Raw genomic sequence first — 18,033 nt, forward strand, 5'->3', positions numbered from 1 at the left:
ATACCAAAAATACCCCTATCACCAAACAACCAATATTCCTTAGTATACATGCGTCGACCACTTCAGGAAGTTTTACTTTGACTTTCCTGTATAACATTTATTTTGATTAGTCTGAAAAGACCAAAATACCCCTGAGTGTGGAGAATCCAAAAAACCAGCATAAAACTCAGTTTTCTTGACCTGAAATAGGTTTTAGCACAATGTAAGCTACAACTATAGTTGCTTACAACTTTTATTCCACTTAACATCCTGAATTCTTTTTGAACTTCCTCCAGGATAGTCGATTTTGTTTCGGTTTGGTTTTGACTTTAAGCTACCCGACTCGAACCCAGAACCAAATATTAGAAAAACCCCAAAAACCAGGTGTTAGAAAAACTTGATTTATGCACCTCTTAAATGATACATGGCAGTCAAAAGACTCAAACCCATGTTAGGCCCAATTATCACCTGACTGATTCCGAATTTTCAAGGTAGGGTCCACCATATCCAGATGTAATACAGAGGATGCCACAACCACCATTCTCTTAAACAAACCAACCAACCATACACACACACACATAACTCCATCTTATTATTATATTATTATTATCTCACAAACACTTTACTGAAATCAGTTAATGGAGCTCCGGTCAATTCACTCGCCGGTTGTTAGTAGCATACCTACTACTACTAAAGGCTCAGTTGATAGCCGTCAGGTTGTGTGTTACCGTCAGCTAATCGGATCGTTTGGTACGAAGAGAGTTGTGCGATCGAATTCGAATGACGTTAGGTTTAAACCTGTTCGGTTTAACGTTCAGGCCTCAGGTATTATTATTATTATTATTACTACGTCAATGCTGTTTGTTTTGGTTTGATTTTGTAATGTGATTTGTTGAATTTGACGACTTGATGTATTCTGATTTTAATAATTTTGCAATGTGAATATGTGATTTGTTGATTTCGATAAGTTGTAGGTTTAATTTGTAGGTTGAAAGTGCTCGAGCTTGGCTCGTTTCAACTTAAAAGCGCTCGAGCTAGGCTCGTTTAACTTAAGAGAGCTCGAGCTTAGCTCGTTTAGAGCTCTATCTCTAAAGCTCATGCTTAGCTCGTGAGTAGTGAGCTCAGCTTGCGCTCGGCTCGTTTGTAATTTAGTACTTATTTATTGTTTTATTTATATTTTTTTAGTTATTATTATTTACATATTTATTTATAGTTATATAGTTATAATTTTATATATAAAATAATATATATTACTTAGTTACTCTTATCATAATTTTATACATAATAATAGTTATTATATAAATATAAAGCTTGTTTGGGTTCGCAAGCCGGCTTTACCTCAATATGTGAAGCTCAGGCTTGAGCTCGTTTATTAAATGAGCCTCTATAAAAGCTCAGGCTTGGGCTCGTTTAATCTCAGCTCGGTTTGAGATTTTAATGAGCCGATCTCGAGTATATAACGAGCAGCTCGGCTCGTTTGCACCCCTATAAAGGGGGAAATCACCTCTTAAGATTTTTTGTTTCATTTCACCTCTTAGTCTGTCTGAATAACAATCCTCTACTGGTTTTATGTAAGGTGCAGCAACAGTTGGACTACAGCCTGCTGATACAAAAACAAAAGACGGTGAGAATGATGAAAATCTCATATTTGTAGCAGGAGCAACCGGCAAAGTTGGTTCACGCACAGTAAGGTTGAATACAGTTAACAAATGTCAATAACCTCTCATCAAACTTTTTGCACTTGATTTTAAAACTTTTACATAATTGGTGGTTTGTGCAGGGAGCTTTTGAAGCTAGGGTTTAACGTCCGAGCTGGTGTACGAAGCACTCAAAGAGCAGAATCTTTGGTGAAGGTATAACTTTTAACACTCATTAGATTAATAATCTTCTTCAGTTTCTTGAAATGTAATGGGTTTGGATCAAATACAAATTAAATTGGCGTGCTAACTGTGAGAATCAAGTAGTGTAATTATATATACAACATAGTGTAATTGCACTACGATGTAATTACATAATTACTCTACTTGTATATATAATTACACTACTTGATTCTCACAGTCAGCATGTTAATTTAATTTGTACATTAACTTTCCCCGAAATGTAATAACCAAAAGTACAAAACCGTTATTATTTGTAGAGTGTGCAGTATATGAAGCTTGACGATGGAAGTTAGCGTAAGATTTTGAAGTATTTTGTTTGTTAGTATGTATGGAAATATGCCCACTCTGTAGTCCAGCTATAGAGAAGCTTCAACTTGTGGAGTGTGATTTGGAGAAACCAGAGCAGATTAAGCCTGCATTGGGCAATGCTTCAACAGTTATATGTACCATTGGCGCGAGTGAGAAGGAAATATTTGATGTTACCGGGCCCTACCGAATTGACTTTCAAGCCACAAAGAACCTTATCGATGCAGGTATTTAGAGTTTAAAATACTTAATCTTTTGCATTAAACATGTTATTCGAGTTTAAGAAAATTGGTTACTGATATAAAGCATGAACTGTAGTATTTCTTTATATATGTAGCTGCTGCTGTGAAAGCTAAACATTTTATTTTGGTTACTTCTTTGGGAACAAACAAGTTTGGATTTCCTGCTGCTGTATTGAAGTAAGTTCAATTGAAAATTTTGGTAGCCATCATTTCTGCATTAACATGATGCGTACACTGATTTTTTATTTTTTTGTTTGGAGTTTGTTTTGGGGAGTTCTATGTTGGAAAAGAAAGGCTGAAGAAGCATTACTTGCTAGCGGGATTCCTTACACTGTGAGTTAGAATAAACAAGGGATGGCTATTTTGACGTATTTACTTATGGATGGGCTATTTTGGTTACATTATTGGGTTATACTGCAAAAAATCAATACTAATACTACTAATAATAATAATTATTAGAATACTAACACTAATAATAATCAATGTTGCAAAAGTCGCTAGGTGGACCATAGACGGTCGACTGAGGAGTTGGGTGTACTCGAGGAGTACTCTGGAAATGGTAAATATAAAGAAAATTAATTTTTGGATATTATATACATGTCAAATATCATAAGTTTACTAATATTTATAACAAAATAAGTGAATATCAATATAAATAAAAAGATGCATTTTTAAATACTAAATTATTCTAAAATTTGATAACCGTTAATTGAAAAAAGTGATATTCTTTTTTTAATATTATAGAAATATGAATTATGTTTTGTTTTATAAGTCAAAATATGCCCAAGTTGACCAACTAGATGTAATTCTGGTTGAGGGTGACCACCTTTGATCGATTATTAGTAACTAGGCGGAGTTAAATAAACTCACCTCGGTGCCAAACACATAATTTAGACGCTTACAAACTTTTTTTTTTTCAGATAGTGAGACCTGGAGGCATGGAGCGTCCGACAGACTCCTTCAAGGAAACACATAATCTTACCCTCTCTAGAAGACACTTTATTTGGTGGTCTAGTTTCAAATTTACAGGTGTTCTTCCATCAAACATCTATTGCATATTTATAGGATATGAGAAGTCAATAAATGTGACCATGATTATTAATATCAGGTGGCATAACTCCTTGCGTTTATGGCTAAAAACCCCAATCTTTCGTATTGTAAAGTAGTTGAAGTAGTTGCCGAAACAACAGCACCATTGACCCCCATGGGTGACCTCCTAACAAAAATACCACCTCAACGCCCGATACCTACCAAACCTAAGGTGCATAATCTTTGTTTACATCTTATCACTTCAAAATAATTTGTGTGATTGTGTCCCTTAATATTGTTTCTTTCTCATTGTTGATTTTATTGTTTTTAGGAATCATGTAGTGGTTTTGTAGGAGCCCTATGAAGAATCATGATCAATGTCATGGAAGATACAATCTGCTGGACCCGAACCCGGAACTGGACCCAGTCCTACCCGCTCGGCGGGTACAAACTAGGTTTCGGTTCCTCGGAAAAATTGTACCCGGGCCCGCTAGAACCGCTTCCACCTCTACCTCTACCCGGTCAAGCCCAGACCCAACTAATAAAACCCCGTCAAAATTCGGTCAACTACCAAACCAACTTTTGTTGACCACACCAGAGCGGTTTCCTAGCCAATTCCGTTTCCTGAAAATACACGATTCCTGAAACACTTTTTTGCATGTCTATCTGAGGTGCACATCAGAAATTAGGGTGATTCATGGATGCACGGATTTTATCAAGCATCGAAGCATTATTAGATTTTTTCATGAAATATCATGTCTGGGCACCTAGTTGCGCACTATGGGTTAAAATGTTATGCTTGTTTTACGCTTCCGCAAACGCAATGTGTATTGTAACTATATTTTCTCATTAATGACGAGCAATATTAAATGATAAGTGTCATTAAATGGTTGTTCAGCATGACACATGGCTCATAGTTTTTCTTCTAAATTTGCCACCGGCTATGCCCAAAAGCCAAAAATTTTAAGGAATTGCAACTGAATTTGTAAATGGAATTTAGATACGAATGAATTATAATTTGAATTTATGATCGACGTGTTCAATAAAATAACTTTGATCGCTTTATAAGTTTGTAAAAGAGACTGGAATGTGGTGACAGTGAGAACAATATCAGTAGTAGTTTTGGCGCTGATATTGGCTGCTTTATAAGTTTGTCAAAGAGACTGGAATGTAGTGTTAGTGAGGACAATATCATAATACCCCTGGGGTGATATTATTATTACTATAGAATAAATAATACTTTTGATACAACTAATCAATCATTGGTCCAAGTAGGCCCCACTAGTACAACATGAAAATTTACTGTCTAGTGACATAAAGTGGTCCTTGGAGCGGACCGCTATCAATAGTGTGCTTTAGTTGTGATTCTCGTGTTAATATTGTACATATGTAACAAACCATGCATCATAACTATATGTTTTGCTCTCTGACCTTACGAAAGTAATCACTTTATCATACTACCATATTTTTTGATGGAGTATGTATTGTCTAGTCAGTCTAGATCACTAATGTTTGTTGTGCCAGCTATAGTTCAGTGGTGTTGTGTATTTCCTGTATTACATTTCGCATAAACACTGGCTATCAATTTTAGACAACCACCATCATTTTGCCAACAAATCAAGATTGACTTCTTATTCTTGCACATTTTGACCCTACGGTGAAAAAGAACGGGTTTTTGATATAGATGGTGGTAAGAGTGGTGATGTAAGTGGTAGTTGCAGGTGCTGGCAATGGTGATAGGAGTGGTGGTGGTGTGGTGATGGCTAGGCATGAAGATGACCATTTGATGAAAATGAAAATAAGAGTGGGTGGGACCCATCTTTATCAAATAATTTATTTTTTACTTGTATATTTTTTCAAATGGACTCATTTATATTTCTTTTAATGTTTAATGTATTCATTTTTTTAATACTAAGGTTATTTTAGTAATCCACACACACTTAACTAGAAAAAACAAACCCCCATCCACTCGAAGGAACATCTATGTTACGTTTTAGAAACAATTAGGGATATATATGTAATTTTTCAAAGTTGAGGATATACGAACTCTATAAACCACATGGGGCATCCGTGTAAATTAACTCTTACGCAAATGCGCGTCGTTGAAGCCCCTGTAATAATACATTTTATTTAGGAACTCACTTTAGTTGAGATGGCAACAGGTCATCATCATCCCTTGTTTGTGGGAATTGAACTTGGGTATCCATTAAGAAATCTAGGCTTCCTATCACTACACCACATTGGAAATTATGCAAGTTTTTTAGTTAACGATGGGTAAGTATGCATTTAAACTCTTGATTTGGTATATGTGCATTTAAAGAGATTTGTATGGGGAAATATGCCATTGCCTCATTTCTTAACGTTAGGTTAGGTCTGGGGCAATTCTATCTTTTTTTTTTAACTATTTGAATATGTAATTATTTTTCATTCAAAAATAACATTATTATTATTATCATCATCATCATCATCATCTTGTATTATAATAATAATAATAATAATAATAATAATAATAATAATAATAATTATTATTATTATTATTATTATTATTAAAACCTAGCCTAACACAACGACCACACCATCCTCATCAAACACCAACCTGTGTGAAGTAGTCATAGAAACCACCCTAGTCCCAATCGCCACCAAATTGGCACACCAACAACACTGTGTGTATTCGTATGAGTATGCGAATGAGTATCCACCACCATACAAAACCGTAAACACGTAGCAAGTAAGCACTAAATCATAAACACAATGTAAGAACTAAACACGCAAGGACATATACGTAAATTGTTTTGTAAAAATATAATAAATGTAAATAACATAAACTTGTTTGTGGCATACATGCTACAACCCAAAAGTAATAAAAATAAAACGGGGTTATGAAAACACACATGAAAGTGTGCACACACGAGGATGAGGAAAACAAGCTAAGCAAGTGAACTTGTTAGGTTTGACAGGACGAGTAATCCTAGATAATAAAATAATTATATGTGTATAAAAGTTGTATATATAATTATATTTATATTTTTTGTGATCTTCATCCGGGTCAATGCCCGGTCCGACCTTCCGGACCGGTCAGACCCGTGGCACGGTAAGATACCCGAATTGATATACGATTCGGGTTTGAAAACATTGATTCAGTGGATAAGATTTGAATGGTCTAAAACATGACAAGCATTAAATTCCTTGTATCACTTATGACTCTACCACTGCTACTTTCTGCTTTGCTTTTCTCCGCTTGTTTGCATCTCTCTTGAACACCAAAGAAGACAAAAGCAAGGTAATCTTTACTTGTTTATTATCTTTTAGATTATTATCTTTTGATACCTGCTAGCTTCCATTACAAAGATCTTGAGATGATGAAACAATAGTTATTTTAATTACATAAGCAGGGTGGTTTTATGATTTTAAAACAATTTACCCGAAAAATTTTAGTTTCTATTTTCTTAACAAGACGTACAAATACTTCATTTCTTCATTACATTCATTATATGTAAAATTAAATTTTCTTTAGGGATGTGTATTAATTGTTCCGAACCCGGTCCATTGCCATCCATAGTGACTAGAAATCAATACACTAAAAATAAAAAAATATATATTTTTAAATTTCGTTTTACTTTCTACATTCTTTTTTAAATATTTTTAATTTAACTGGCAGAAATCTAAAATATATAAGCACACATATTTAACTTTATATGTATAGTGTAACTTTGTACAAATTAATATATACATCCTGTCAAAATAGGCATATCAAATCGCATTCTGTTTTATTAATGATTACTTTATTGTTTGCCTACTACAGGAATATGGAATTCGTAACTCCAATTATTAATCCCATTGTTGAATCTTTGATGGTACCTGTTAAGAAGCACCTGGGCTTCTTCTTCTCCTCAACAAAACACGTCACAAACATGAATGAAAGGTTGCAAAACTTGAACGAAACAAAACATGAGGTTGAAGAGAACAAGAATGATGCTTTGAGAAATGATCGCCTTATACCCGATCGTGTACGTGGATGGTTGGAACGAGTGGAAAGTGTAATAAAAGAGGCGGGAACTATTCCAAATGGTGGAAATGGATGCTTGAATCTCAAGACTAGATACAAAGCAGGAAAAAGATCATTCAGTATTTTGGAAAAGATAAATAACCTGCTTGAGCAACAAAGGGAAATCAAGTGGACCGATACACAAAGACCTCTTGGTCGGGTAATTAGTACTCCAGGGCCATCCACCTCTAAAACTGCTTATGATCACGATATTGCCCAAAACATCTTCCCGTCCAGAAAATTGTTATTCAATGATGTACTGGAATTACTTGAAGCGGATAATGAGACCCAAATGGTGGGTCTCTGGGGGATGGGAGGTGTCGGCAAGACCACAATGATGGAAGATATAGAGAAGGCTGTGAAGAAGAGGGGAATGTTTAAATGGGTTGTGAGGAAGACTATTGGGACAAAATATGACCCAATTGCTACTCAAGAAGATATTGCAAAACATGTGGGTGCACCTCTAAAGGAAGATAACATAGAGGAAAGGGCTGTTCGTCTTGGGAACAAGTTTGAGGGGATGTCAAAAATTGGCGAAAAGATTTTGATTATACTAGATGATGTTTGGGAGGCGATCAAACTCAAAGACATTGGACTCACAAGTCATTTTCCGAAAGGCTTCAAGTTGCTTGTCACGTCACGAAATGAAAGGGTTCTCACTAAGATGAATGTTGAAAGTAAGGCAGAAGTTTTCAAAATGGTTGGTATAGAAGAAGCAGAAGCAAACTCCTTTTTCTGGAAAACTGTAGGACTTTCGGATGCAGACGGTGAGCTTCGCAAGATAGGAGAAAATATTTTAAAGAAGTGTGGTGGGTTGCCTATCGCCATAAAAACCATTGCAGAGGCTCTTAAAAATGAAGAAAAGGATGCATGGGATCTTGCATGGGAGGATTTAAAACGCCATAACCTTAAAGATATTGATAACCTTGATGGTGTTGCGTATACAGTTTTTCATATAAGCTACGAGTATCTCAAAAAGGATGACGATAAAGCAATTTTTGTTCTTTGTGGCTTATTTCAAGATGACTTTGATATTTCTCTCGAGGAGTTAGTGAGGTATGGATGGGGTTTGCAGTTATTTATGAGAGCAGATAGTTTAGACGAAGCAAGAAAACGGACCAACATGTCTGTTCGTAACCTCATACGCGCAAATTTGTTGACAGAAAGTTCTATCATAGGATGTGTGAAAATGCATGATCTTGCGCGTGCTTTTGTTTTGGGCAATATTTCAAAATTCAAGCAAGCTTCCATTGTTAACCATGGTGACAAGTCCGAATGGCCTACACAAGATACATGGTTGTCTTGTGAAAGAATTTTACTAACATGCAAAGGTATGCCTGAGTTTCCTGAAGAATTTTATTACCCAAATGTTTTGCTTTTGAAAATAATGAATGGGGATAGGCTACTCGAATTACCTGATGGTTTTCATGAGCGAATGGAAAAGCTTAAAGTCATAGCATATGACAAAATGCAGAATCCATTGTTTCTAGCTTCACTTCAATGCTCTATCAGCCTTCGAACATTATTCCTTGATTCATGCTTACTGGTGGATAACAATATCTCTTTTCTTGGAGAACTTTTTAACTTGGAGGTACTAAGCATTGCACGCTGTAACATCCGAAAACTAACGTCTGCAATAGGGAAGTTGAAAAGGTTGAAGTTACTTGATTTGACCGGATGTGTTAACCTTTGTATTGATGATGGTGTCTTAGAAAACTTAAAAAATCTTGAAGAGCTTTATATGAGAGCTTCTGAAGAGAAACCTATTAGGTTCACTGACCCCAACTGTGACGAGTTGAAGATGCTTTCAGAGAAACTTATTGCATTAGAGTTTGAATTCTTTAAGAATATTCTTCAGCCAAAAAATCTGTCATTTAAAAAACTCCAAAGATTTAGGATATCAATGGGTTGTTCACTGAATAAGGAAACTAAATCTAATGAGGACAGATATTACTTCAAGAACACGTTAAATCTTACGACTAACAGAAGCGATATCCTGGATTGCAAAATTAATGAGCTGTTTTCTAAAACAGAGAAGCTTCATTTAAGTGTGAAAGACATGATATATGTTGAAGATATAATGTCTTCTTCTCAAAATTCCACATTTTCCCGGTTAAAAGTCCTCCATGTTTCCAATTGTCAAGAGTTAACACACCTGTTCACAATTCCCGTGGCAAATGGTTTGAAGCTACTTGAGAGCCTTACAGTTTCCTCATGTCCTGCTTTAAAATCACTTGTAAGTTTGTCTGATAGTGTGAAAGACATGATATATGTTGAAGATATAATGCCTCCTCCTCAAAATTCCACATTTTCCCGGTTAAAAGTCCTCCATGTTTCCGATTGTCAAGAGTTAACACACCTGTTCACAATTCCCGTGGCAAATGGTTTGAAGCTACTTGAGAGCCTTACAGTTTCCTCATGTCGTGCTTTAAAATCACTTGTAAGTTTGTCTGATAGTCATGTGAAAGTAATGGAGCTACCAGAATTGGTGAAGTTGAGCCTTTATGACCTTCCTGATTTTACAAGCATCATTCATGAGTATGATATTTCTGACACGCAACCATTATTCAACAAAGAGGTAATCACATTTATATTCACCTTAATACTGGATAACTTGTATTTCCTAACATTATATTTTCAACTTTTTTATTGATTGAAAAAGCGTTAAAAAATAATTTTGTTGTTTACGTACACAACAATGTATGTTTCATTTAGTTATAACCTATGATGCAGGTTATGTTTCCAAAGTTGTCGGAGCTGACAATTTATCGTTTGAAGGAGTTGAAGAAGTTATGGGCTGATGATATTACTAGTGGCGAAGAAGATAATGTTTCCATGTTAAGAGAGATTAAAGTGGTTGGTTGTGATTGTCTTGTGAACCTTTTTCCAAGGAATCCAATGAGATTACTGAGTCATTTAGAAGAGATTAAAGTGCGAAGATGTTGTAGCATTGAAGTGTTATTTAACATAGATTTGGGTAAAACTGAGCAACATAGAAACACCAGCAGCTTAAGAAGGATATATTGTAAGAACCTAGACAAGCTGACAGAGGTGTGGAGGATAAATGACGAAAATAACTCGGGGGATCTTATTCGTGCCTTTAAAGCCGTTGAAACTGTAACAATTAGAAGGTGTAAGAAGTTTAGGAATGTATTCGCACCTACGACAGTCAACTTTGATGCTGGATCAATTATGGAGATCGATATTGTGTTTGATAACAATGATGCAAAGGTATGTATAAAAAGAAAGAAATATGAAATTAGTACTAGATTTATTTAGTTGGGGTAAAGATCTCAATAAAACCCTTTGCAAATTGAGAACTTTGAGAACTATTTTGGATCACTAAAATAATCTCTAAAAAAATATTTAAAAAATTATAAAACAAAAAAAAAACGAAAATTTTAAAAAAGTAAAAACAAAACCAAAATTCTTATATTTCATTTCGGTTTTCATAAAAAAAATTAATTCATATTATGCCTATACACATGTGTATAATTTCATTTAATCTCTAGTTACGTAATGTATCATTTGTCTTAAATTATACATGTGTGTATAAAAAAAACATGTGTACATATACATACATATTATACATATATGTATAATTTAGCTAAAGCGAGAATATTTTTTTTCGTGTTTTTTTGTATGAAACCGGGATGATAAATAAGAATTTTGTTTTTTTTTTTACTTTTTTTATTTTTGTGTTTTTATTTGTATGTTAATGTCATTTTATTGTAGTATTATCACTTTTAATCTATATTTATGATTATATTTATGAAAATTAGTTTTTACACATATCTAAATTTTGTTTTTGCATATATGTAAGTTTTGTTATTACATAAATTTTACACATATGTAAACTTGTGATTTATATATCTAATAAAAATTTTGTATATAAAATATGGTAAAATTAGTCTCATACAATGTTAATATATGAAAAAAATCAAAAAAATGTTTGGTTGTTATGAATTTTTAAAAGTTCTTAACTTTTTTATAGTTCTGAAATGATACTAACCATATATGTCGATAAAAAAATCAATAAAAAATCATAACTCAAAATATAAATAAAAAACAAAAAATTTTAAAAAACTAAAATGTTCCCCCATCATTCCCGTTCAAAAAAAAACCCCGACGAAAAGATACAATGTCGAGATGAAAGACACAATGACGAAAATGAACAAAAGACACAACTATAATTAAAAAAAAACTCAATAGATCGCAAAATATAACACAATGCCGAACAAAATATAACACAATGTTGAGTAATATAACACAATATCAAGGAAAAAAGACACAATGTCAAGAAAAAAAGACACAATTAATAACGAAAATAAACACTAACACAATGATAAACAAAAGACATAATGATGTTTTTCACTCAACATTGTGTTTTTTTTTTAATTTTTGAAAACGAGAAAGACGGTGGAAACATTTTTTGTTTTTAATTTTTTCGTTTTTTTATTAAATTTTGAGTTATGGTTTTTTTTAAGGGGTTTTTTTTGTGTGGCTACAAATCTTTCTCATTTTTGTCCCTTTTTGTAGAATAACTTTATATATGCAAAAAATTATGTATGTTTAATGATATAAAAAAAATTTGCACAGTCCAAATCATAAGCTAGTAAGCCCAGTTAAAAATTTTATTATTTAAACCCAACAAAAAAAACTTTTTTCCTTAAGGGCAAAAAAATTTTCGCCTTCGGCCCAAAAACTTTTAACGATTTCCGGAGACGGCCCGGGCATAACACACAGTGGGACGAAAACCTGGGTGAGCTCGGGATTCGAACTGACAACCTCGCAAGGCCTAGCTCAACTCCTTTATTGCCTTAATACACAAAAAGTGACACAAGTTGGATCGAACTTGAGTCTCCACTAAAAAACCCAAATCTCTTACCACTAGACCACAACTAATGAATTACTAGAAATATGAAATAAGTATTCTGTTTGTTAGACATTACGGTTATGAAATTAGTTAAATTAGCTAAAGTATACTTTTAGGACAGAAGTAACTTGTTAAAATATATAAAATTGAATACTTGTTTTAGTCTTTCACTTCTGTTGTCATTCAAACCTTGATACAAGTATAAAAACTATATATATTTATATAGGGGAGAGACTTTTTGAGAATCTTGTTGAGTTTTAAGAATTTCATTCTAGGCCACACATTTAATTAAATGGATTAGATTATGTGGTTGAAATTAAATTTGATTAGAAAATCAAAGTAGAAGAGAGAATAAAAATGTAAGTGGTTACACTAATTTTTACGTCCGTTACACATATGTAAAAAGCAAACTCGGTGCGTAAAAAATTCTGTAATTTTTTTTAAGTGTATTTAACCTACATATATTACGCTTGTGTAAAAAAATTCAAAATTTTTTTTTGTTACACTGAGTTCTTAAAACTCAAAGTGGTTCTCATTTGAAATCTCCCATATATATATATATATATCATTACAAAACTTTTAAATTATTTAATAACATGAAAGAACTCTTAATAACTAACGTTTTTTATATAAATTTTTGTATGTTAATGTTATTTTATTGTAGTATTATCACTTTTTATATCTATATTTACGATTATATTTATGAAAATTAGTTTTTACACATATCTAAAATTTTTTTTTGCATATATGTAAGTTTTGTTATTACATAAATTTTACACATATGTAAACTTGTGATTTATATATGTAATCAAAAATTTATATATAAAATATGATAAAATTAGTTTCAAACAATGTTAATATATGAAAAAAAATCAAAAAAATGTTTGGTTGTTATGAATTCTTAAAAGTTCTTAAGTTTTTCGGAGTTCTGAAATGATACTAACTATATATATATATATATATATATATATATATTGAGAACTTTGAGAACCATTTTGGATCACTAAAAAAAACATCTAAAAATATTTTAAAAAATTATAAAACAAAAAAAAAGGAAAAAATTTTAAAAAAGTAAAAAAAAACCAAAATTCTTATATTTCATTCCGGTTTCATAAAAAAATGTAATTAATTCGTATTATACCTACACACATGTGTATAATTTCATTTAATCTCTAGTTGCGTAATATATGTACATTATCATTTACCTTAAATTATACATATATGTATAAAAAAACATGCGTGTACATATATGTACATATTATACATATATGTATAATTTTGCTAAAACCGAGAATTTTTTTTCTTGTGTTTTTTTTATGAATCCGGAATGAAATATAAGAATTTTGGTTTTTTTACTTTTTTTTTTGTTTTATGATTTTTTTTATTTTTAGGCTTTTTTTGTTTAAAATGGTTCTCATAGTTCTCAATTCCCAAAAAGTTCTCACAATCCTAATCCTATATATCATGTGTATATATATACATATAACAGGTTTCAAATAAAAATAAGAAGTTTCCTATGAATTGTAAGAACCAATAGTTTTTTGACATGTGGCATTACAAATTATGGTGAAAGAACAATTTTTAGGAAACTATGACGGTTATTATGGTGAAAGAGTTATTCTAGGAAATTATGTCGGTTTTTGGTAATTTTAAATCTCAACCATTGATTAAAATGTTCCAATGGCTATGATTTATTCCTATCATTCTTATGAAACTACTTGTTTTTATTTTAACCCTCCTCTATATATATAAATATATTTGTTTGTTTATTACTAATTTCACAAACTGTTGCTAGGATACGGAGATTACAGATATGGCAAAAGATGAGGATAATATGTCTGTAGTTGAATACCCATCCTATCACCTCACACAGGCTTTCCATGACCTCCGTAAGATTAGATTGGATGGACTTAAAGGAGTAGAGGTGATGTTTGAGATGGAATGTCCAAGTATTAATAGAGAACCGGTAACAACTCAACAACAACAACCATTACTTCCATATCTTCAAGAATTACGATTATACTACATGGACACGTTAAGTCATGTGTGGAAGTGCAACAACTGGAATGAATTGTTTATACTTCACAAACACCAACCACAATCCTCATTCCAAAACCTCACAACTATAAACTTGTACAAATGCAACAACATTAAGTACTTGTTTTCACCTCTCATGGCCAAACTTCTATCCAGCCTAAAGAGACTCGACATAAGATACTGTCAAGGAATGGAAGAAATTGTTTTGAGTGAAGTTGATGATATAGAAGATGCGGTACTGAATGCATCTGCCTACACTTTGTTCCCATGTCTTGATGATATATATCTCTTTTGCCTAGATAATCTGAAGCATCTTGGTGGTGTTCTTGCCAAGAGGACAACCGATGTCATTCATGATCAATTTAAGGTATGTTTTCTACCTGTTTTTTGTTACTGTCGAAAACTCGTTATATTCTGTTGCTGTCATATTCATTGGCTGACCTTGTAATCACCGTCGTCACATGAAGATGAAGTGTTGCCAGATGAATCGATAATGCAGCTGTACGAAAACAGAACACCAACTTCAACCAGACCTGCTTTCAACTCAAAATCCATAAGACTAAATCTTGGTTTTTAAACGTAAACACATGTAATAACTGGATCATTTTCTTATTAGGGATTTAAGGTTGTAAGTGATGAAACTACAATTACTGAAAAATATTTACATTAAATTATTGTATTCCAAGTAAAAATGACAGACTTTGGTGATCCAATGATATGCATTTGTTAAATTATTGTACGAATATTTTAACATTGACTTTTTATTTACTGCAGTCAGGTGTGACTCCATCTTACTGTGGATCATTGGTGTTTGGAAGTGAAGCAATCAACAACATTAATGATTGCACTAGCAGTAACTTTGACCAAGGAAACCTCCCATTGCCAAGACCCAACAATATTGCTATGCGTCATGACCTAACCAACCTCAAGATACTCACCATTAGTAGGTGTGGCCAATTGGAATATGTTTTCACATTTTCCACACTTGAAAGCCTTAAGAACCTCAAAGAGCTGTCCATATCTGATTGCAAGTCATTGAAAGTGATTGTGAGGGAAGAAAATGGAGAGAAATCATTATCGTCTAAGGTTGTCTTGCCTCGTTTAAAATATATTACACTAATGGATTTGCCAAAGCTTGAAGGTTTCTTCTTGGGGAGGAATGTTGACTTCGAGTGGCCATCATTAGATTACGTCGAGATGAAGAATTGCCCCCAAATGATGGTGTTCACATATGGTGAGTCAACAGCTCCAAATCTCAAGTATATACACACAAGGCTAGGCAAATATAATCCTGAATGTGGCCTTAACTTTCATCAGGTGTGTTTTTATACTTTCTTTTTCTTTCCTTTTCTTTTAACACTATAAATCAGGTTTTTTCCAATACCCAGTTTCGGGTATGGAACCGGGTTCTGTATGATCGGGTATTGGAAAATCGAGTATTGAGAGAAATCGGGTTCCGATATAGTCGGGTATTGGTTCGGGTAGGGTATTGAGAAGAAAAACTCAATCCTAGATACCCAGGTAGGGTATGATCGGGTTCCGGTATAGTCGGGTATTGGAATCGGGTATGTGTTTAGGTATGACCAAGTATCATTACCCGGTTTTGAAATTTTAATTTTTTATATATATTTAAATTCGTTTAAAATTAAATTTGCTTTGTAATTTTTAAAAACAATTAAATATTACAAAAACCATGAATTCACTCAAGTGCAAATTAGTACCTTATAATATGCACTTAAAAAAAACTTAAATGTAAAAGTTGTGAAGTGAACATAAAAATTTACTATGAAAATTCATGTACGGGTATTCAAAAATGGTATCGGGTATAATTTGGGTAAGGTTTTGGGTACGGGTATTGAGCTCAAAATGCATACCCTATTCATACACTACAGGTAGGGTCGGTTTCGGGTATAACAAAAACTGGTTCCGAGTATTTTCTTCGGGTCCAGGTACGGGTTTTTTTTGCACCTCTAGTTTGGGTCAAGATGGATCATTTAAAGAAAAGTTTAGGATGAGTTGAGCCCAAGATGTGTTAATTTTACATGGAAAACCTTTGTTTTGTTCTGGTTGGTTTTTTCGGTTTTGTTTTGGTTTTTTTGTTTCGTTTCAATTTCGACATTTTTTCAGTTTTTTTGTTATTTTTTCGTCGGTTTTTCGGTTTCGGCTTCGTTTCGGATTTGACTTTTTTCAGGTTTTCTGTATTTTGTTTCGTCTTGGTTATTTTTTTTTATCTCTTTTCAGTTTGGTTTTAGTTTTTTTTGTTTCGTTTTGGTTTGATTTCGTCCTTTTTCAGTTTTGGTCGGTGTTTTCGGTTTCGTAACGGTTGTTTCGTTTTGTTCGGTTTTGACTATTTATAGGGTTTTTTTGGTTAAAAAAAGCCGAGGCCTTGGCAAACTATATACTAACCAAGGCATCTTAGCTAATTAGGAATGCCCCCAAACTACTACCGTGCTAGCCCAACTACTATACAAGAATCGAAGGTCGGGCTCAGCACCATGACATCTCCTAAAATACAACAATCTAAGTACACATAACAAAGACCGCACAACTTATCAAAATTAGGCCTCCAACATAATAAATGGATGCCCAAAGTATAAATTCATGGTCCAGCAAAAATTTCTGATCTCCAGCCAGTTTCAAAATTTTTGGTCGGGCGGTTTTTTTCTAAAATAGCGGTTTAAACAAGTTCATGAGTCTTATCCCAGTTACAGTTAACCCTGCACATAACCTCTTGTAATCTTTAACTACCTTCACCATATTAGTTAACTTTATCAATGGATTGCTGATAACAACAGCAAGAGAACAGAAGACAGCTCTGATCCAAACCATTTGACTTTGGCAGTTGAAGCAGCTTTGACATTTTAAGATTAACCAACAATCATTAAACAGTTTATGTTTTTGTTGACTTTGCTGAATCTGAGTTTGACTTAATCTGCTAGCAATCCATCTTGACCAGAACATGATAGAATTTAGATCTTTTTGACTTTCTGAGTTGACTATCATATGAATGGTTGACTTTATGCTTCAAAGACATAACAAAATACCAAAAATACCCCTGATCACCAAACAACCAATATTCCTTAGTATTCATGCGTCAACTACACCAGGAAGTTTTACTTTGACTTTCCCGTTGACTTTCCTGTATACCATTCATTTTGATTAGTTTGAAAAGACCAAAATTCCCCTGAGTATGAAAAATCCAAAATACCAGCATAAAACTCAGGTTTCTTGACCCGAAATAGGTTTGAACCTCTACCATATTAATTTAAGCCCAGTGTAAGCTACAAAGATAGTATTCAGCCAAGTTATTATCTTTCTTAATTCAGAGAAGGCTTGCAACTAAAGCTTCACTTAACAACCTGAATATTCTAGGAATTTCCACCAGTGTGATGGCCTCTCTAGGAATTATAGTTTTTCTGTTTCGTTTTCGTTTTTTTATTTCGTTGTGGTCGGTTTGGTTCGACATTTTTTAGTTTTTATTTTGTTTTGATCGGTTTTTCTGTTCCGTTTCGGTTTTTGCATTTTCAGTTTTTTTTTGTTTCGTTTTCTTCGGTTTTTTCAATTTCGGTTTCATTTTTTTTGTTTTGTTTTGGTCATTTTTTCGGTTTTGGTTTTTTGTTACGTTTTGGTCGTTTTTTC

At 33.2% G+C, this 18,033-nt stretch overlaps 1 protein-coding gene and 1 pseudogene across 2 annotated transcripts; both read left to right on the forward strand.

Moving 5' to 3' along the window:
• Window positions 1-617: 617 nt before the first annotated feature.
• Window positions 618-3,800, forward strand: LOC143586215 (protein TIC 62, chloroplastic-like; annotated as a pseudogene). The gene is made up of 10 exons (XR_013144672.1): window positions 618-804; window positions 1,556-1,670; window positions 1,760-1,832; window positions 2,117-2,153; window positions 2,216-2,392; window positions 2,503-2,584; window positions 2,668-2,740; window positions 3,328-3,436; window positions 3,516-3,668; window positions 3,768-3,800. The product of XR_013144672.1 is annotated as a protein TIC 62, chloroplastic-like (transcript).
• A 3,408-nt stretch (window positions 3,801-7,208) lies between these two features.
• On the forward strand, window positions 7,209-17,259 carry LOC143586216 (disease resistance protein At4g27190-like). The gene is made up of 5 exons (XM_077067813.1): window positions 7,209-10,059; window positions 10,215-10,712; window positions 14,153-14,776; window positions 15,169-15,653; window positions 17,190-17,259. Exons 1-5 carry the CDS (start codon window positions 7,210-7,212, stop codon window positions 17,257-17,259), a joined length of 4,527 nt encoding a protein of 1,508 aa, XP_076923928.1. The 5' UTR covers window position 7,209.
• Window positions 17,260-18,033: the final 774 nt, after the last annotated feature.

The sequence above is a fragment of the Bidens hawaiensis genome, unplaced genomic scaffold (assembly GCF_021521415.1).
Source record: "Bidens hawaiensis isolate Kalapana, Puna unplaced genomic scaffold, B.hawaiensis_p1.1 tig00034533_1, whole genome shotgun sequence".
NCBI lineage: Eukaryota > Viridiplantae > Streptophyta > Magnoliopsida > Asterales > Asteraceae > Bidens > Bidens hawaiensis.

Bases quoted from the DNA above. Each gene is read 5' to 3' on its own strand.
- LOC143586216 (XM_077067813.1), top strand. From the start codon at position 7,210: ATGATTACTTTATTGTTTGCCTACTACAGGAATATGGAATTCGTAACT. The intron at 10,060-10,214 runs GTAATCACATTT...CCTATGATGCAG, and splicing joins AACCATTATTCAACAAAGAG to GTTATGTTTCCAAAGTTGTC. The intron at 15,654-17,189 runs GTATATACACAC...TGATAACAACAG, and splicing joins TCAACAGCTCCAAATCTCAA to CAAGAGAACAGAAGACAGCT.